This window comes from Dioscorea cayenensis, chromosome 5 (genome assembly GCF_009730915.1).
Source record: "Dioscorea cayenensis subsp. rotundata cultivar TDr96_F1 chromosome 5, TDr96_F1_v2_PseudoChromosome.rev07_lg8_w22 25.fasta, whole genome shotgun sequence".
Taxonomy (NCBI): Eukaryota; Viridiplantae; Streptophyta; class Magnoliopsida; order Dioscoreales; family Dioscoreaceae; genus Dioscorea; species Dioscorea cayenensis.
In genome coordinates, this window is record NC_052475.1 from 31,943,073 (window position 1) to 31,965,645 (window position 22,573).

Sequence of the window (22,573 nt, forward strand, 5' to 3'; positions counted from 1 at the left end):
TTATTTTTAATTATATAATGTTTAATTTTTAAAATTTAAAATTAATGTTAAATTATTTTTTTTTGGTACTGAATAAAATATTTTATTATGATTTTACTTATTTTTAGAAAATTATTTTTAATATAAAACTTTTAATTTCCCAATCACTAGACGTAAAAAATGGTTTTATGGAACATAATTAATATTAAAAAAACTTTGATAAATAATAAACTACAAGAACCAAATCCCCAATAATCTTTAATACCACTTTAAAAATTAAAGGTGAGAGTTTAAAGCTTGATAAAAGAGATGGTGGTAACTAGAGGTGGGGCACAGCCCGGTTAATCGGCCCGACCCGTCGGGTTGTGGTTCACTGGCCCACTGATCCGAACCCGGCCCAGCTGGGTGTAGAAACAGCTGGGCCGGGTTGGCCCGTCGAACTCGGCCAGTCCGGATCACAAGAAACAGGGTCCGGAACCAGCCCGGCTTTCATGTTGATCCGGCGGGCCTGGCCGGGTTACAACTAGGTTCTAAGCCGGATTTGGCCCGACGGGTTGACCCGCCAGGCCAACCCGCTGGGCCACGGGTTGGGACAAGCCCAACCAGTAACCGGCCCGTCTCTATGATGGGCCAGTTATGGGTTGTTGGTCCGGTGGGCCTGTTCCGGACCGGGCACGGGCCTGGCCAGGGTTGTCGGACAGTCCGTGCCTACCTCTAATGGTAACAAGTCATCAATTATGGATGTTGGTTCATAGTCCAAATTATATGTAGATTATATGATCAATCCCTGGCTCGTACGCATGCACCCTGACCCTAATAAAATACATGAGTGATATGACTCATATGAGAATGAGGGTATGAGGGTATCAATTTTTTGTAAAATTATATCCTTCCACCCAAACATATTCAGTAGTTCTAAACTGATCAAAGGAAATATAAGAAGAGATCAATCAAGTAAATTCTAAAATCACCAGCAACTTAATTGTAATAGACATAACGCATATTATCAATAGTTTCTCTATTAATTTAATACATAAACCAAGAGCATTGAGACTAAAATAACTCAAAGCTCCTCGTACTCAATTTACATTTCAAATAATCAAATTTTATTTTATTTAATTAATTAATTTTTTTTTTACAAATGTGCCAAGTATGGACTAATTTTATTATATTTGATTTTTACAAATGTGACAAATGTGGACTAACACAATGACAGTCCATCAATATATTCTTATCTCATCGGTATGAGAATTGATCGGTTATAAACATATTCTCACAATAAGAGATTTTTGACATTAATACTATATTTTGAACTTGGACAATGAAGTCTCACAAATCACATAATGAAACTATTACCACCGGACTTCGTTTGGTGTATTTGAATTTATAATAATTTTAGAATATTTAAATTATTTCTAACAACTCCTTTAATCCCTATAAAACCTCAATAATAATTAACGTCAAACTCCCAAAGAAAGAAAGAAAGAAATGCATGCAAAATGGCTCTATGATATTACTAGGCTCATATCAAAGAACGAGAAGGATTATAACCATAATTGTCATGAAAATACTATAAAACATGTGATGGTATTTTAGTTCCAACTTCGCCAACACATAACACCTTGAGAAGTACACCGAGTCTACTCCATGTTCTATCTTTTGCTTCCCTCTTGAACTATATATCATTGATATAACTCCTAAACAACAATTATAACAAATAATCATCATTTTAGTTCAATAGTATAAAATTATATGAGATTATTAAAACTATTATCTTTACTAGCTAGATGTGAATATATTTACCATAAAAACAATTAACTGTTTTTCATTGCCTTGAAACCGCTTTTTCTCTCATCCTCCATGTCCATGTTGAGTTTCACATCACACTCAAGCCTTTGCATTTAATTTAATCTTACATGATTAATTAGTCAAATCAATAAAATAAGAGTACAAAGCTGTTTTTTTTTTCTTATGTAAAAAACTACACCAACAAAAGATATATAAACAACACAAACTACTTCTGTAAGTAATAGTAATAATAAACTTCAACCAAAACATAGACTTATAAAGAAACTTAAATTAGTTACCACTGCAACAGACGGGTGGTAAAACATTTTTTTTTATATATAAAAAGTGGTAAAACATTAAACTAGCATGTTTCAATCCCTTCCCTTCTAACGCATAGTTGAGGTCTAGTAGAATGTGTGGTAGCTTATTCACATTGTAAAAAAAAAATACTTTAATGCTATCGAGCTCTTTGTAAAGAGAATATAGAAGTTCTTAATTTTTTTTAAAAATAAATATGGATAAATCACAACTTTATTGAATAAAATTAACAATAGGAAACAGAAAATAAATCCTCTCACCAAAAGTGAGGAATAAAACAAAGTACAATAGGAAATAAAAATACGAAAAAAATAGCTGGAAAGGTGGAAGACACTGTCTGGTCCCTCAGGCCTGCCCAAACTATCAGAAGGAAACGCCTACTCCCGCACAAGGTTAGGGTTGGAATCGCCAACTTGATTTGAGACTCTAACGCTTAACGCTTAAGAAATTGAGTGAGCGCTTAATTTTCTGGGATGCTTCATTAAGAGATAGTTGTTGACTATCAGCAGTTGTTGAAAACCAAGAAAGAAACATGTTAGCAGTTTTAACAATTATATTGTAAAACTGTTAAGGCAATCAAATGAAAAATACGAGTATTTCATTTAGTCCAAATATTCCACAAGATTGGTCTAGTGAAGGAATTGAATGTGGAAAAGAATTAGAATCTAAGACTTGAGAGAAAAATGCCCAGATTCGTTTGGAAAAATCACATTCAAGAAAAAGATGGTTAAGCTTCTTAGAGGCTTTGTGACAAAGAACGGGTAAATTTTTTCGTGAGTCACTAAACTTTGGCTCATTTTCACTTTGATCACTGAACTTTCAATTTGTATCAATTTAGTCACTCAACTTTAATTTGATTTCAACCGGTAATAAATCAAGGATTTCAACACCCAATTGATTACATGACTGTCTAAAAATCTAAGTCAGTTCTCCTATTGACACATTATTAATTCTATTAGAGATGTCCACGTCATCGAAAAAGAGCCACATCATTCATTTAGAGGTTGAAATATCTTGATTTACTACGAAGTGAAATGAAATTAAAGTTGAGTGATCAAATTGATACAAATTGAAGTTCGGTGATCAAAGTGAAAATGAGCCAAAGTTTAGTGACTTACTAGAAAATTTACCTGACAAAGGACACATGTATCTATGGATTTTTGAATGTTGCGCATTTTCTTGAAAAGATTTGTAAGAGTGAGAATTTTATCTTTCCCTAGCTAGCAAGCAAAAAGAGTTATTTTGCTAGGGTAACGGATTTTCCAGAATTGAGAATAATGCGAGCTACGCATTTTACCATCAATAAGGAATTTATAAAAAGATTTAACTGTGAAATTTCCACTTTTTTCCCAGTGCCCATATGTGGATACCTTCCTGATTATTAGAACAATCAGGGATGATTTCTAAGAGAGCGGTTAATATATCAGGGGAAGCTGAGTGAAAGATAGTCTCTGGATTATTAATATATTGGATGAATTGTCTGATATTTATCCAAGGAGAAGTACAATCAGGAAAAAAGTGTTGGCCAGAGATCTTTGAGCAATTGCCCAGCATGCCATCGGTTAAACCAAAGGGATATGTTAGAACCAATTCTGATAGTTTTTTTTATGCAATATCGAAAAGGAAGTAGTGTGGAGTTCACTCCCTCCCAAAAGAAAGATTTATTTCTAGATGGGTTGTGAAATAAGATTCCGTTTGGGTTTCTAATTGAGTAATTAGCTTAAATGATTTTAGCCCAACCATTGTTTGGATTGCAAGTTAATTTCCACCACCACTTCCCAAGTAAAACTTTGTTAAATTCGTGGAGGTTGAGAATTCCCAAGCCTCCCATGTCACTGGGGTCTAGAAATTCTATTCCAGGCAACTAATCTGATTCCTTTGGAACCCAAGTCAGGACTTTTCCATAACAAATCTCTTCGAATTTGATCAATTTCTTTGATGGCTCCGGTAGGAAGTTTGAAGACCGACATCCAATAGACTGGAACAGTTGAGAGCATAGAATTAATGAGAGTTAAAGGGCCACCTAGGGATAAAAAATTTGCTTTCCAAGAAATGAGCCTAGATCGGACCATTCCAATGAGCTTTTGCCCATTCAATGTGTCTTGGTCTTTCGTCCGGAGAGAGGAATCCCTAAGTAAGTAATTGGCAAACAATTTCTGGAGCAGTTTAAAATTCTGGCATAAGTGTAATGTGGTTGGAAGCCATAATGTGTAGAATACAAACAATTTTTCGAGTAATTGATGGATAGACCAGAAGACCTCTCAAAAAGATAAAGGATTAATTTGATAATTTGAAGATCTTCTTGTCCTCCAGCTGAGAAGATTAAGAGGTCGTCTGCATATTGTAAGTGACAAATGTTGATCGACTGATTCAAAGGAACACCCACTAACACTTTGGATCTAAGTGCATGAGAGAACATAGCACTTAGGACATCTGCAACAAGAGCAAAAAGCAGAGGGGATAGAGGATCACCTTGTCTCAAATCTCTTTTACATCTAATGTATCTTTGAGTGGTTCCGTTAATGATGAACTGGGTCTTAGCGGTACTAAAAATAACATGTATCCCATGAGTCCTTAATTGTCTCTTGATCTCCAAACCCAAGTATGATCTCTTGAATATAATCGTAGTTAGTTAGAAGAAAAAAAAAATCTCTTTTATATTTCTCCTTCTTGTTCAGTTTTCTGATGATGCCTCACCTTCATTGTACTCTTCTTGAACAGCATATAGCCCAAAATATTGAACACCGTATGTCTGCTTGAATTCATGGACCAAATGCTTTTTTCTCATGTGATGTGATGTATCATGAGATGGAGTTCATTAAGAAATTAATAACTAAAACGATCATGCAGCATTTCTGCAGAAATAGGATGCTGCTTTCAAACGGAGTGGACATGTTATGATCTCTTCTTGAATTCATGAACAGAGTGCTCTGTTTTCACTAGTTTGTAATATACAAGGATTTATTCATCCACATCCACATCCACATCCACATCCACATCCATATCCACACCCACATCCACATTAAGCTGTATTACTGCAGAAAATAATAATACATATAAAAGAATTATGTGCAAAACATTATCAAACTCAAATTTTATGTCATCAACAAACATAATTAATACAAACTCAGATTATGATTCATTCACATGACAAAGCAACCAGGATCATTTCTGTATCTATTATCCTTGCGCATGATCATCTGATCATGGTTAGGCACACTAACTGGCAATTGTTGTTGCTGCTGCTGCTGCTGCTGCTGTTTCTTACCATCACCTTTGTATTTGTCATCCTTGTGATCATCTTTCTTCTCCTCAGCAGTAGGAGCACTGACTATCTCGTCGACAACGCTCATCTTCTTCCTCAGCACCGTCGTCGATTTTAACCAGAACCATTCCATCTCTGATCACCAACAAGCTTGTCCTCCTCTTGTTAACACTTGAAAACCAGAAAAAGCAAAATGAAAGCAAGACTTAGAAGAAGCGTGTCATAGTGGCTAAGTAAGAAAACACACATTGTGTTCATTGAACGCGCCTTTGAATTAATCATACTTTGTGAGTCTACTTCATAATATAAGTTTAATTGTCACGTCAAAATTATTTTAATATAAATTAAGTTTGCATTGATGATCAACTTAATGGACTCGAATTTAAGGTTCAAGTTGAGTATAACCAATAATTGAAATCCAAGTCAGGTCTCTTCACTGAGTTTTTAGTCTCCCTAGTTAGGTAAGGTTCACCAAGTGAACAAGCCTAGAAGCTTCATATAAAATAAACCATGAGGGAATGGTTGGTGTCAAGCGTGTGGAATTAGGTTTTAAGAGAGAGAAATACAAGACTTCTTGTGTGTTTGAATGCACATTAATTATTTTGGACTTTTCTAAATATAAAGTTAGCAGTGACCCTGATGACTTTTAATAAAGTGAGATAGATATGTGCATTGGAAAGATACCAATAAAAAATGTAGCGTTTGATTAATCAAAATTGTATCACCAACAACTAATATAATATCATCTACTCATTACTTATTCATTTATTAAGGATTTAATTACATGGTGATCATCCATGCTGACTGATAAATCTTATCATCTTCTTTTTTATTTTTGGTGTGTAGCTAAGGAAAGGTTCATTGCAATTAATCAACATTAGCTTCTGTAATGAGGTAAAATTCCTTCAGAAAATAGACAATGAAGCAATTATACAATATTTCTGCAGGAACAAGTATGGCTTATTATCAACAGAAGTGCATCTCTCTTCTTGAAATCATCAACAGTGTGTGTTTTTTTTTTCTTATGTGATAGGATTTATCACGAGATGGAATTATTTAACAAGTTAATAACTAAAACAATCATGGAATATTTATGCAGAAATAATTAAGTTGCAGTTCTCAGCAGATTGAATATTTGATGATCTGTTGTACAATTCATCAGCATAGTGCTCTGTTGCTGATGAAAAATTTCTGACAAAACATTATTAAACACAAATACAAACTCTATCAGGTTACGATTCATTCACATCAAAGAGCAACCAGGATCATATTTGGTCTCAGCAGGAGACTCATAGTAATGGTAAGGCAAAGTAACTGGCTGCTGCTGCTGCTGCTGCTGCTGCTGCTGTTGTTGCTTGCCATCACCTTCAGATTTATTATCCTTTTTATCAGCTTTTTTCTGCTCAACAGGACCAATACTGATCAACTCAACGGAACAGCCCATCTTCTTTCTCAGTACACTTATCAGTTTAACAGCATCCACTCCATCCCCAATCACAACAAGCTTGTCCTTCGCTTCTCCTTCAAGTCCAGCTGATATAACACCTAAAGAACAGAAAGCAAGAAAAAAATATATATATATATATATAATTTATACTGATATAACATGGAATCAGAGCCGGAGCTAGAGTGATGAGTACCGTTAAGACTGACAGCAATTTGCATAACTTTGGACCGTTTCTTATCATCCTGCAGACTGAGTTTCAGTATCATCTTTTGCTGAAAAATCCATACAAATTAGATGATGTTTATTCATGCATGATAAATATTAATCAAATGGGTTTGGATTCACCTTTCCCATGTTATATCCTGCCTTCTTTGCAATTGAGAGAGAGAGAGAGAGAGAGAGAAAGAGAGTTCTTGGAATGAACACAAACCAAAGAAGAAGACTGTAAACAGAGAGAGAGAAAGCAATACTGTGGGTAAAGGGGATAACACGTTGTCTTTATCAAACGCGGTTTTGAATGGTACTATGTAAAGCTATGTTATAAAATGAACTCTTACTATCAAAGACCAAATGGTCTATCAGTAACAATGTCTTTCTTATAACCCTTCGTAAATAATGATATTTCAAATGACATATGAGAATATATTTTTGTAATTATGAGTAATAATTGTATATGAGTGGTTCTAGTATTTATGTCTATGTGAACCCTGTCTCCACTTGCTTTGCAAGACTTATACATATACTCGCTTTGTTATCAGCCTAGCTGCTCATCTTGGCCAAAATAAAAAAAAATAATAATAAAAAATAAATGAACTCTTACAATTTTGGCACCAACTTGATAAACAAAATGTTTGTGATCAATTGAGGAGGTGAATTTGAATCTTAGGGCCTGTTTGGATTGCGGAATAGAAATGAGAATAAGGGGAATAAAAAAAGAAGAGGAATGTGAATGAAAATAAGGGGAATGAGAATAATGCGTTTGGTTTAAGGGAATAAGGATTGAGAATAAAAAAAGTCAAAAGGTAGGATGTAGTAAAATTACATCAATACCCTTGTATATAAATAATATGATATTATATAAAATAATAGATTATGTTTAATGAAAATATTTAACATTATTTATTATTAATTATTTTTATAATATAAATATATATTTCAATATATTATAATTATATAATTAATCTTAATAATTTATTTAACAATTATATATTTATTAAATTAGTTAATATCATTAAATATGTTTAATTAAATTAATTAAATTTTATTTATTTTAATTTCCCAAAATAATTTAATTAAATTATTTTAATAAATAAAGCTAAATATATAAATATGTAATTATATATGTTAGGGGTATATTAGTAATTTTATAACTAAGGCATACTTCTCCCCCCATTTTTGGGTGGAATAGGATATCTCTCCTAGGAGTAATCCTTTTCCCATGCATGGAGGCAACTCATGCCTTTCCTGATTACCAAACAAGGGCTTGGGAATGAGATTCCCATTCTCAAGCCTTCAATCCGTGATCCAAACGCCCCCTTAGTTCACTATGGGTTGGATATAGATGTATTGAAATATTAACTTTATTTCTATGCATGCCTGTAGTATGTAATTGATCCATGTTTTATAAAATAAGATACTCCCTCCATTCTTTTATTACTTGTCACATTTTCAAGTTTTTCTTTGTTTTTTTTTGTTTGTCTATTTATAAATTTTGTGTAACATTAAATATTGTTTTTCAAATTTATCTTTTATATTTAATGTACTTCTACAACTTTCAATAAATTGTACTCAACTATACATTTTTCAAAGTATATTTTAAATGAGAGTAATATTGTAAAGTTAATCTAATTTATATAAATTTTAGGTTAGCAACTAATTTCAACTAATTTTTTTAATTGGTTTAAATTAAGTAATATTGATAAGTAAAAAAAACAGAGTGAATAATAAATAAATAAACATTAAGTAGTCTACTTTGTATATTGCCTTTGGGTCAACTTAAAAATAATTATTAGCTTAAAATTCAAGTGTGATTAGGGGGAATATATTGATTGTGTTGGGCCATACTTAATAAATAGGTTAGGGGGAATATATTGATTGTTTGACTTAATCAAGTCAACTAAGTTTAGGTCCGGTCAGATCGGGTCAACTTGGGTGTAGCTGGAAAAATACGTTAGTGGGGACCTGATCAACAATGAAGTGTGAACCACTAGAAAGATTCCAACAAATTTGTAGTTTTTAATTAATTAATCAAAATCATGTGACTTTATTAGTTATTCATTGAGGATTTAATTACATGTTGATCTATGTTGAAATTAATTATAAATTGGTAACCTTCTTTCTCATTATTATTATTATTATTATTTAATAAAAGTGGATAAAATACAAATTTATTGAATGAGAAACAAACCAAACATAAATAAACAAAGTACCAAAAGTAGCAAGGAACACTGACCAGAGATGAGGTACTAAAGAACAGAAAAGAAAAAACAACAAGTAAAAGACAACAAGAATAGAAAGGAAGATAGCAGCCTCGGTGGCGAAAGCCTCCGTCTGAAAGCATAGGCCAACAAAGGATGGAAGGAGTATCCTACTCTAAGGCTTGATTTTGATCTGGATCGCCCGTTTGATTCAAAACCCTAGCGCTAATGAAGGTGATGGAGCGCTTAATCCTCTGGGAAGCCTCATTCAGAGAGTGTTGATGGCTGTCTGCAGATGTAGAAAACCAAGAAAATTAGCAATTTTAATCATTATAGAGTAGGAAGGTGATGCTAGAGATTGAAATATGCGAATATTTCTTTCCAGCCAAATATACCAGAAAATGGCTCTTGAAATAAAATCCCAAAGAGATTGAATTTGGGAATGAAGAGAAGGAGCCAATCAGTACAGATCTTGGATATTGAATTAGGGTGAGATTGAAATTCAAGAATTTGGGTGAAGAAAGTCCAAATGGGTAAATTTTTTAGTAGGTCACTAAACTTTGGCTCATTGTCACTTTGATCATCGAACTTCAATTTGCATCAATTTGGTCACTCAGCTTTAATTTGATTTCATTGGGTAGTAAATCAAGAGATTTTGGCTCCCAAATGAATGATGTGGCTTTTTTTCGATGACATGCACACTTATAATAGACTTAATAATGTGTCATGGGATGACTGATTCTAATTTTCAGACAGCTATGTAATCAATTGGGGGTTGAAATCATTGATTTATTATCCAACAAAATCAAATTAAAATTAAGTGACCAAATTGATACAGATTGAAGTTTGGTGATCAAAATAAAAATGAACCAAAGTTTAGTGTCCTACTAAAAATTTTACCTCCAATGTTCTTGTTTTGGAAAAAAAACAAAAACCAAGCTCAATCTACATGATCAAACGAAATCTAAATTTTTTAGGTCATGTAAGAATGACTCTGGGAATATGGTGACTAACCTTAGATTTGACTAATATCTAGCTCCACTCTGGATTGTGCCATTTTAGATGAATAATCCTCTTAGTAATTGTTTCCGGGGCATCATCTGTATGTGTTATATGTCTAATTAGTCAGTATCCATTGTAGTGAATTTTTTTTTTATTCTCCTTATATATATACACACACACACACACATATATATATATATATATAGAACACATCATCTAGGGATGTCCATAGTAGCCATCAGATGAAAATCTGAAGGCTCTTATCATTATGAACAGTAGAAACCGCGTTCTACAGTGTTGTACAGTGATCATGAACAGTAAAAAGGTGTACAGTGTTTATATAATCAATCAACCATCGGATAATGATCCAACGACTTAGATTTAAAAACATCCCTAGATTTGAAATCTAGGGGCGTCTCTAGATGATGTTTTCCTCTATATATATATATATATATATATATATATATATATCCATTTTTATGTTTTTTTAATAAATTTTTAATCTATTCATTTTTATTTAAAAATAATAACAACAATATAATATATCCATTTTTATACTTTTTTAATAAAATTGGAATCTATTCATTATTATTCAAATTTGGGTAAAATATTGTTGCAATTCATTCCTAACATCACATAAATGAAGTTGTCCCTACAAGCCAAACACTAATAATTATTTTCGCAAAGAATAACCAACATATCTTTCTCTTTCTAAGTTTTCCCGACATACCTTTATAAACTTTGCAAGTCCTACGATCTCTAATATTGTTTTAATATATGTGTGGTTGGCAAAATTCACAATGAAATGACAATAATAATAATAATAATAATAATAATAATAATAATAATAATAATAATAATAATAATAATAATTATTATTATTATTATTATTATTATTATTATTATTATTGTCATTTCATTGTGAAGCATATTATTATTAAAATGATACTATATTTACATATTAATTATATTTATTAAATAAATTTTCAGAATGATGTAGATGCCAACTAGACATCCACATTAGTATTTCTTCCATAAATTTTAAATTTGAAACGTATAGATTCCTAAATTCTAAAATTTATAAAATATTATATTAAAACCATAAAATTTTAAATCTAAATACTATCCAACTCTGTATTCAAAACTCTAAAACCTAAACTTTATATATATATATATATATATATATATATATATATATATATATATATATATATATCCAAGTTAGTTACTTAATTACATGACATTTTGTGTGTGTATATATAGTCTCCAAAATGGATTTTAAACTCCATCCAATGACGGAACCATAATTTAATTGTGGGTTGAAGCCTAAATGTAAAATATAAAAAAAAATTCAACAAAATAATTATTTTAAATGAAGAATAATGTGCTAATATAACAAATATCTGAACACATGTATTAAAAAAGATAAAAATGTTTATTATTACCTAAAACAAACATATGAGATTTTCAATAATTTAACTAATAAAAATACATTTCAAGTTAATATTTTTTTTTTAAATATGGTAAAATTGATCTCTCTCACTTGGCATGGGATTGATTGCTAATAGGGATATATACCCATGTTTGGGTATTTTACTATTAGCTTAGTAATAAGTATTGTAGGTAATTGTATGGTGCAAAGTAAAGGAATTTGATTACCCCCAAAATTGGTGGGCATTGAGGGGAATAAATACTATTGACAGTAAAATGACATTTTTGCTCATAGTTAAGATTTAATTAAATAATAATTATTAATTTAAATAACTAATTATAATAATTAAAGTAAATGATAATTAATATAAATTGAGCCATTTAAATACTATAACAATTAAAGTGAAATGACAGTTTTGCCCCTACATAGATTTAATTAAATAAAATAATTAATAAAAGTATTTAATTATGATAAGTAAAGTGAAATGACATTTTTGCCCCTAGTTAAGACTTAATTAAATAATAATAATAATAAATTTAGATAACTAATAATAATAATTAAATTAAATTATAATAAACAAAAATTGAGTCATTTAAATATTATAATAATTAAAATAAATAATAGCTAACAAAAATTGTTTACTATACAAATTATATTATAATAATTAAAGTGAAATGACAATTTGGCCCCTATATAGATTTAATTAAATAAAATACTTAGTAAAAGTATTTAATCATGTAATTAAAGTGAAATGACAATTATGCCCCTCATTGAGATTTAATTAAATAATATTTATTAATTTAAATAACTAATTATAATAATTAAAGTAAATTATATTGAACATAAATTGAGTCATTTAAATATTATAATAATTAAAATAAATAAAAATTAACAAGAATTGTGTAATATATATACATTATAATAATTAAACCAAAATGACTTTTTTTTTACCCCTACATAGATTTAATTAAATAAAATAGTTAATAAAAGTATTTAATTATGGTAATTAAAGTGAAATGACTCTTTTACCTATTAAATTATTTAATTGGTTAATGATAAAAAAATTATTTATTCTAAGTATTTAATTATATGTAATTATTTTATATATTAATTTATCATTACTTATATTAAGGGCATTAAAGTAATTTACATACAATTCTCTATGTCACTTTTTCCATTCCCAATATTTATTCCTTCCAACCGAACAATTTTTTCATTACCATTACCATTACCATTATCATTCCTATTCTATGATCCAAACGGACCCTAAGGGGCCGTTTGGTTCGTGGTAGTGATATATTACCACGTAACGAGATTACCCTTGTAATATAAGTGGGAATGTTATATGGTTGAGAATATTGCGGTAATTTAATATAACCATATTTGGTTGGAAACTCTTATTACCGGGAATAGTTCATTACCGTGTTTGGTTGTCATGGTAATCAATTTGTTAAAATATAAAAAGTTATAAGATTACCATGGTAATCCAAGATAGACACCAAATTCGGTGGTAATCGGATTACCACTTTCTTAGTAATATTTATAAGTTGGTAATGTGATATTACCATCCATATTACCACCGGTGTAATGCCAAACGTGATAATATTTTCAGATTACCACGTAACACGTGATAATCTTTTTACATTACCGCGAACCAAACGGCCCCTGAGTACGTTTGGGATGTGGCAGGCATTGGTCAAGTTAAACAACGTATAAGTGTTTAAACGTGTTGCACAACATGAATAGACATAAATCATGGGTTAGTAACGCTTTTTTCTTTTAATCAAATAAATTAAAATTAAAGTATTGCTTTTAAGTTGTTCTCGATATATATATATATATATATATTGAATTTTTTTTTACACGTATAAGTGTTTAAACATGTTGCACAACATGAATAGACATAAATCATGGATTAGTAACGCTTTTTTTTAATCAAATAAATTAAAATTAGAGTACTGTTTTTAAGTTGTTTTTAATACATATATTGATTTTTTTTTTACATTTGACAATAAATATCTATATTTAATATTTAAATTAAGGACATATATAGATGTGGAGCACACCCTATTGATTGATATCAAGATAAATGATGAGATTTTTGCATTGACTGTCCACTGCTTGTTGCTATCAGACTGTCTTGGTCTTTATTTTTATTAATAAATAAATAAATTAATTAAAATGGTATCCAAAGTTTTTGGAATCATCTAATTTCATCTTTTGGTTTGAGTTTTGAAGATTGAAGCGTCATAGAAGCTATTTTGGGTTATGGGGTATACTCAAAATGCAAGTATTTTTTAATAAAAAAATCAATTAATTTATCAGAGTCCAAGTACAAGCGTGTTATTAGAAACATGTTGAAGAACTCATTAATAGATTAAGTGTGTTTTAATTAGAGAAACTCAGAGGATTAATAAATTATATATCAAAATCAGATATAAATATAATTAATCCTTGTATTATGCTGAGGGTGACGAAACATTATTATTGCCTATTTTTTTTTAGCTGATCCATATGGAGTGACAAACAATAGTAATGTTGATTTAAGCATTTACTAACTTTTAATCTAAAGTCAATTATTTTTTAATGATTTACATAATTATTCTGCTTGGAAAATATCTCTTTTGCAACATCATGTATGTATTAGTTACTATTGTTTTTAAATGATCATTTCTCTACCAGTAATAGTCAAAATTACTTTTAACAATTATTGATTTGTATTTTTGTCATTGTTTTTTATTAACGAATTCTCTTGATTTGTCTATTTTTTTAATAATAATAATAATAATAATTAATTATTATTAATTTATTATTATATAGGTAAAGATTTGAGATTTATATATATTTATATATATAAAATAAATCACACAAAAATGCGTTAAAAATATTGCTAGTACAGATACATTTACAAATATAGATGCAGGAAACATAGTACAGGAGATAAAAAAATATATATATAAAAGACGAAAAAAATATATAAAAAACAAAAAATAAAACAAAAAAAAAGAGTCACACTACCCGCGATGGTTAAGCGCCTTGGAAAAGTTCAATAAAAGAGGAAAAGTCAAACAAAGATTTTAATGAAAACATCATTCATTTCTTTGCTTGTTTGTACTTTGTATTTTCCAAATGTTTGAGAATATATGGACAATTTTGGATAATATATATATACACTTACAAACAAGCCTAAAATATTTATAATATAATAGAATTGTCTATCAAATACCAACAAAGAATTGGATGGGTATTAATCAATAATATTTATTTATAAGTACTAAAATATGAAAAATTGATCACCAATACGTTGATATAATCAATAAACTTTTAATTTATTATTTATTAGCACTGAGCTTTTAAATAGGATATTCATATTCGGATCAAAAAAGATAACTTTAGATCTCAGCTTGTATAAAATGAAAACATAAATATTTTGAGGTGTTAATTCCGTAAGTATGACGTTATGATTTATCTATATTATATTAAAAAAAATTATGGTTCACCAAATTACAAATTCAAGAAGTTAACACAGAATATTCTGAGTAAATGCATTCATAACTTGGGCTCTATGTGAGCTACAAACGTTTGCCAAGTTAATTGTGGGCCTCATGATGCATATGTAACATACCAAAAAAAAAAATATATTTACCATAAAAGAAATATAAAATAGTCCACTAAACTCGCGGAGTAAAAGAAAAGAGAGAACCATGCCGAATTAAAAGAAAGATAAAGTAATGCCTAAAAAAAAACACTACATGCATATATATATATATATATATATATATATTTTGAATAAATTGGATAAACCACCAATTTATTAAAAAGATGAGAGCAAAGTCTGATAGAAAAGTGCGAAACAAAAAATCTTTAAAAGTAAATAACAATGAAGTCCCTCACCGGGAGATGAGGAAAACGCAGTGAAAAGTAAGAAGCAGGGAAGAAAGAAAATAAAACAAGTTGGGACGGCGAAGGCTACTGTCTGGAGACACAGGCTTACCCAGCATATATGAATATATATATATATTCACATCATAGAACAACTAGGGTAATTGTCATGAGGATAGTCTAAAACATAAGGCGGTGGCACAAAGCAGGGATGTTGATTGAAGCAAGGGCAGTTTATTACTGGTTGAACTTCAACCTTCTTTTCTTCTTTCTTTTCTTCTTTCTTCTCTTCAACTCCAGCAACACTCTCAATGTTCACATGACCTTTCATCTTCTTCCTCAAACGACTTGTCATCTTCACTGGATCTACTCCATCTCCGATCACCACAAGTTTATCTCCTTGGATTTCCACCGATATAACACCTAAACAAAAACAAAATATATAATTATATATATATACACACGTACATAAAGAAAAACAAAATAATTATATATATATACACACACATAAGAAATATGATATGAGATTATCAAAAGTATTATAATTGATAATAATAATTAAATACCGCAAAATCCTACAGCAGTTTGCAAGGCCTTAGACCGTTTCTTTTCATCCTCCACTGTGAGCTTTAATGCCATCTTTTGCTAAAATATTCATCAAACACACCAAGTTAGTTGATTACGTAACATCATATGTATATATATATATACATATATATATATATATATATATACATCTCCAAAATGGATTTAAAACTCTACCTTTCCCATGTGGTGGAAGAATACTCAAAGCAAGCCTTTCACCAATCTAGTTGGAGTTCTTTCTTTCTTTCTTTCAATCTTTTTTTATTTTTTTCTTTTCAGTGTTTGCACTGAAACCTATGAAAATATCTCTATAAATAGAGAGTGGGCAGAGGAGATCATACTTGAGTTTTCTAATTAATTAATTAATTAGAGTTAATTAATTTAGAGACTTGAGATCAAGTTTAGTACATTCTTTAGAGCTAGGGAGATGTTGGCTAGCTAGCTAGCAAGAGCTGCATGTGGTCATGGATGTGGCCACGTTGAAAAGCGTTTTGGACGCCGTCGTCATTAGTCAACTTAATTAAACATTTGTTTGCCAAGTTCCACAACAAGACTAGACCCAAATCATGTGTTAATTAGTAACACTTTTATTAGTACTAGTGATAGGATTTGATCTCTTTTCTTTTAATCAAATTAATTAAAATTAGAGTGTTTCTAAGTTGTTTTGGTATATATAAATATTTATTGATATCAGGATAGATGATGCCATCTTTCTATCTTTATCAATAAATAAACAAATTAATAATATGAACATACACGGTATCAAAATCTTTAAACTCATTATAATTTCATCTTTTAACTGTTAAGGCCTTGATTAATTTTGGTATGAGTTCTAAAGGTTGATTGTCATGAGACCAATTGAGTCTTAGCAAATACTCAACAGTCCAAGTCTTTTTTAAATAATTAATTAATAACAAGTCCAAGTCTTTCCATGCATGCCAACCTTTATGACTATGGAGAAAATGATTAGTATTTTAATAGTATCCACTCCCTCCATCCAAATAGTTTATACTCACGAAATATTTTTTTCATAAATTTTCTACGTTGCCAATTAAACACATTCTAAATGCATAATTAGAAATTTCATCAAGAACTAATAATCTATAGATTTATTGTGTTTTAACAAACTTAGAGGATTATCAAAATCAAAGGTAATTAATGTTGATTAAACATTGACTGACTTTTAGTATAAAACTTTTTTTTAATGATTTGCTTAATTATAACGGTAGGAAATATCTCCAGTTCTACCAAATATATGTATATATCATTAAATGCAATGAAAAGAAGGTTTGCAATTACTTTAAATGAGAGGACAACAAAGATTATGCAATGGCTTTAGGGCTTATAATTTTTGAGGCATCATCATGAATTTTAAAGCTTTACATTTTTTTTAAAATCTCACTATTATAATTATAAGAATTATTTATCATAATGAATTAAAGTGTTAATTTTTTTACTTTAATGCTTAATTAATCCTGTACAATTTTGACTATATTTTAAAATTAAAAATAATAAATTAATATTTAAAATATTTTAAAGTTAATATTTTAATCCATTCCATATCTTCTCTTTATTAATTTTTTTAAAATTCTTTTTTTCCCCTTCTATATAGTTTATTTCAAAAGTAATGTACTTATTTTTACGACTAATGTAGCATTGTTTTTTTTTTAATTATAAATCAAAGATTTTAATTTATCATCATCATCATTAGTAGTATTATTATTATTGTCTTTCGCTTTTGAGTTATTCATGTAATATATTCATTTATCGTAAATGATAATGAATCCTATCATCTTGTACCAACAGTGACAAACATCTCATATAAAAATTAGTCCATGTCACATGGTCAATTTTTAGGACATCGTTAAACTACCATTACCATTATTAATGCATCTCTGTACCTATTTGTCCTTTTATATTTGTTTTTTTATAAAAAAAAAATAAAGTGGACCAGAGGGAGGCCCTTCCCCTATCTCTCTATCTTTTTTACTTTTTATTTTTTTATATCCCTCTTTTTTAGGGGTTTTTATTTTTTATTTTTTTTTAAAAAATATCAATTTTTTTAAAAATTATCACCTATAGTCTAAAACATAATTTTTTTTAAAAAAAATATATTTATAAAAATTTATTATTTGATCTATTGATATTTTATAAATTACTTTATGTAATATATATATATATATATATATTAGTTTTTGATTATTTTTATAAATTAGTTTATATAATATATAGAATTATATTTTTAACAGAGTTTTTATAAAAACTTATTGTTTGACCCTAATTTTTACAAACTAAACTATAAATTAACATATAAATAAACTTTAAAAAAATATATAAATTTAATTAATTATTTTTTCTTTTATAATTCACCCTCTATTCTACAATTTCTGGCTCCCAACAAATACTCACCCATGGCGTGAGTCTATTTGATATTCTAAACAAAATTTAATTATTATTGTCAATAGATTAGTTTTATTCAACTTAGTCATGCATGTATTTCTATTTTCTAATCATGTAGAACGAATATTAAGACTATCATCTTTGATAGACATAAAAATATTGACCCGTTACCTCAATTAGACTGCTTTTTATCATCTTCTACAGTGAGCTTCACTATATATATATATATATATAACATCTGAAAATGGGGGAGAATATAGAAGAAAAACTACAAGAGAGAGAAAAATAACTGGTAAATAAATAGTAACAATAACAGTGCAAAAATGGTTATAATTTTTTTTTCATATAGGTCTAATAGAAATCAGGTTGGATGGCTATAAAAAACTTTTCATATAGGTGTAATAGAAATCAGGTTGAATGATTATGATTATTTGAGTTATTATGGACTCAAATTAAAATATTATGTATCTAATGGTTATAATAAATTTAAAATCTGAAGACGTTCTTAAATTATGTATCCGCCCATATATATGGGTTAATGGGTACGTATATATATATATTTCCACTTAATTGCCCTGAAATCAAAACCCCAGAAAATAAAAATAGAGAATGTTGCTGTCATAATGAAATTCATGAAATAAAATAATTAAATATATAGATCATACGCAGAAGCATAGATACGCATAGAGAGGGCTGAGGTTGTTGTCAAGTTGTCTTTACTGCTTGTTTTTTCATTAATGAATGTCGTTTATTTAAATTAAAAAAAAAAAAATCTTCAGAAGACTTGACTCGCTTGAGACGATCACGTTTTTCACAATCCAACATGGTTACTTCATAAAGTTTCAAAATTATTTTTTATTAAAAAAAAGTCACATTCAAACGAGGAATACACAGCGTAATCATTAATATTATAACCAAACAATTTATTAACATTTGTTATAATTACAAGGATGAACTAGACCCAACTCATGACCGTCCAATGATTATCAATGTTATATTTTTTTTTACAAAAGTGATAAGCATTGTTAAAACACATACAAGTAAAAAAAATATTTCAGTTGTTATGATTTAATAATTTTTTAGAGATTTATCATGTAAGATCGATTAATATGTAAAATAATAAAAATCTGTCATATATATTTAAAATAATATATCAAAGACTATAACTTCATAATAACAAATATCTTATTATTATGCAAATTTGGAGAAATAAAAAATACGATTTCTCTTGTATGACGTTTATACTATGATTTAATAAATAATAAATAAACAGTGCAATAGTGGGACTTGGCTCCATGCTACCCATGAATTGCTTAAATGCCTAAGCACTTGCATTAATCATGTGTTGGCAAAGTTGGGTCTTGTCTAGACCTGTCAAAACGGGCCTGACCCGTCGTGTCGGCCTGCCCTGGCTACAAAAATTGGCGAATTGGGTTGGCCTTTTGTAGGCCCGCTTGAAAGCGGGCCGAAACGGGCCAACCCGTTTGGGTTAGGGTCATAGGCGGGGCGGGGCGGGCTAGCCCACCCCTTTAATTTACTAAATTTTTTTTTTTTTAAAGCTTAAATAAGGATAAATGTTTTAGGTGCTTTATATAATATCATGGTATTGATATTTCTCTTAACTATAGTTGTTCAATTCATGTAGGAACTTTTGAATGCTGGGTTAATTGGTTAACTTGGTTGGATATATTTTTATTTACTTGTTTTATTATTTTAGTTGTGTGATTTATTATAACCTCATATGTAAAATATTTTTTGAACTACGTCTTTTGTATTATGTTTTGTGCTTTAATAAATATATTTTGGTTTGGTTTGGTTTGTTAAAAAAAATAATCAATATATAAAATATAAAAATTTTAAATGTTTTATATTTTTAGTGGGCTCAACCCGCCAACCCAAGGTGGGTTGGGTCGGGTTGGCATTTTGCCAACCCGCCAAATGGCGGGCCGGCCCGCCCCACCCCGCCAAATGGCGGGTTTTGGTATCCCGCGGGATGGCCCGCCCCGCCGGCCCGTTTTGACAGGTCTAGTCTTGTCATATTTGTTGGGGTTTGTTGGTAATGCAACAATGAAAAAGACTACAGAAGTCACTTTAGCAATTTCGTTGTTCACTGCACTGTAGTGATTTTACTGTTCATGTGTGGCCTGTATGTGGACACAAGCTTGCCGGTGAGCCTTTTTGTCCACCAGTTATTGCACCAAATTAATGTTCACAGCACTGTAGCAAATCACTGCTCATGTGTGGAGCTCATGCGGTCGCAAATCACTCATGAACTTCACTGCCAATCTTGTGCGGCCCTTTTACTGCCCGCATACACCGCAAACAACCTTGTAGAGCTTCCTTGAGGCTTTAAAGGTTTCCCCAAGGCTTCTACAATGCATCAATGCTTCAAACCAAGCATAAAACACTACCAAACCCCTCAATTCTTGTTAGAATGAGATGAACAAACATACAACAATGCAAGAACACAATTTTAGCGTGAAAAACCCTATGAATTGAGGGTAAAACCACGGGACTCCTTAGAGCCTCTTAAACATGCATCCACTATGTCAACAATGGGTTACAATGGTTCATCTCTAGCTAACTAGAGGTTTACATGCATTGGGCGACAACATTCATAAGAGAGGGTTTTGTATAACATTACAACCATCATTATTACCAAGGATGGATAACAACCAACAAATAGAGGTAAAGAAAGGATCAAACCTAATCAATAGGTAGGGCCTCTTATCTATTGATCTGGCGATGTTTAACCGTCCGATCTCCTTGCCATAGCTCCCTCTCTTCCCTTTCTCCCCGCTTTTTAATTCTTGGTGGTAGCTCTCTCTCTCTCTTCCTCACATGTTGCACAGTCACCCACTCTCCGAAGAATGACTCCTTTTCATTCCCAATAAATGAGAGATTTTTAGCCTTGGAAATTATTTTGTTACCCTCCACTTCTTCGTTATTGATATAGTTTCATTTATTTTTTTTTCATTTTTAACTTGGGCCAAGCCCAAGCTTATTCTCCTAGCCCAAATGGGTTGAAACACAACAATATTGCACATTTGCACTGGTTCGAATGAAGCTAATCATACCAATATTATCAAGCTCAAAGTGCTGATTAATATTCAACTGAAAAAATAATATTAATTAATAACCTTTTTTATTATTTTCAAAAATAATAATAATAACAATGTGCAAAATTCAACAGAGTTTTATATGATTGAATGCAAAAGCCTAATTTTCCGAGTCATGAGACAGTGAACCAAACCAAAAGCCATCATTTTGGGTTGCACTCTGTGACTTCTCTCTTCCCTTTTATAAGTTTAATGATATTATATGTAATAAATACTAAAAATAATAAGAAAAAAGAAGATTATCCTTAATCATCATTTAATTTAATAAATATGTAATTATAGAGATCATTAAAATTTTAAACCTATTATATTTAATTGCTAGACAATATTAATATATACTGTAAAAAGTAAAAACTGGCAATGGATTTGATCACTTTAGAATTATCACTATTGGAGTTTTTAACTCTTAATTGATCAAATCAAGTTCAAGTTTGATTAAGCATGATGTTCACTATGAAAATAACATGAAAATCAAATTCAAAGAAATAAATCTACCTAATTCTTGTTAAATGAGTTTATAAATATATATTGTTATTATTGAACTAATTAATAATCTCATATTAATTAAATTTATTAAAATATATCCAATATGTTTAGCTAAAATAGACTAACGTCACATAAATTTAGAATTATGTATATCTTTGACTAATGTTAATTAATAATAACTTTTAATACAAGTTCAGCCATTAATTAAATAATTTGCATGATTGTGATGTTTCCTTCTAGAACTTCAATTATCTTGAAAATTATTATAATCAGCTAAAATTTAGATAATTATAGATAAAACATATTAGTCATTAATGACTTAATTGGCCTCATCAATTTTTTTTAGCATTTATTATTGTTGTCTAATTCTATGAAAACTATATATATACACACGCTGAAAAACTATAGTTCTTGACGTAAGAATTAATCCCTTACATCACATATGATAAATTA

At 29.8% G+C, this 22,573-nt stretch overlaps 2 protein-coding genes across 2 annotated transcripts; both read right to left on the reverse strand.

The window, feature by feature from the left end:
* Positions 1-6,414: 6,414 nt before the first annotated feature.
* LOC120261751 (heavy metal-associated isoprenylated plant protein 47-like) lies at positions 6,415-7,317 on the reverse strand. Its single transcript, XM_039269732.1, has 3 exons — positions 7,143-7,317; positions 6,991-7,069; positions 6,415-6,895 (listed from the first exon to the last, which is right to left on the reverse strand). The coding sequence occupies exons 1-3, from the start codon at positions 7,149-7,151 to the stop codon at positions 6,594-6,596; spliced, it is 390 nt and encodes a 129-aa protein (XP_039125666.1). The 5' UTR covers positions 7,152-7,317; the 3' UTR covers positions 6,415-6,593.
* An 8,254-nt stretch (positions 7,318-15,571) lies between these two features.
* Positions 15,572-16,405, reverse strand: LOC120262087 (heavy metal-associated isoprenylated plant protein 47-like). Its single transcript, XM_039270142.1, has 3 exons — positions 16,293-16,405; positions 16,097-16,175; positions 15,572-15,953 (listed from the first exon to the last, which is right to left on the reverse strand). Exons 1-3 carry the CDS (start codon positions 16,299-16,301, stop codon positions 15,670-15,672), a joined length of 372 nt encoding a protein of 123 aa, XP_039126076.1. The 5' UTR covers positions 16,302-16,405; the 3' UTR covers positions 15,572-15,669.
* Positions 16,406-22,573: the final 6,168 nt, after the last annotated feature.

Bases quoted from the DNA above. Each gene is read 5' to 3' on its own strand.
- LOC120262087 (XM_039270142.1), bottom strand. The intron at 15,954-16,096 runs GTATTTAATTAT...GTTTTTGTTTAG, and splicing joins AACTGCTGTAGGATTTTGCG to GTGTTATATCGGTGGAAATC.
- LOC120261751 (XM_039269732.1), bottom strand. The intron at 6,896-6,990 runs GTACTCATCACT...TCTGTTCTTTAG, and splicing joins AATTGCTGTCAGTCTTAACG to GTGTTATATCAGCTGGACTT.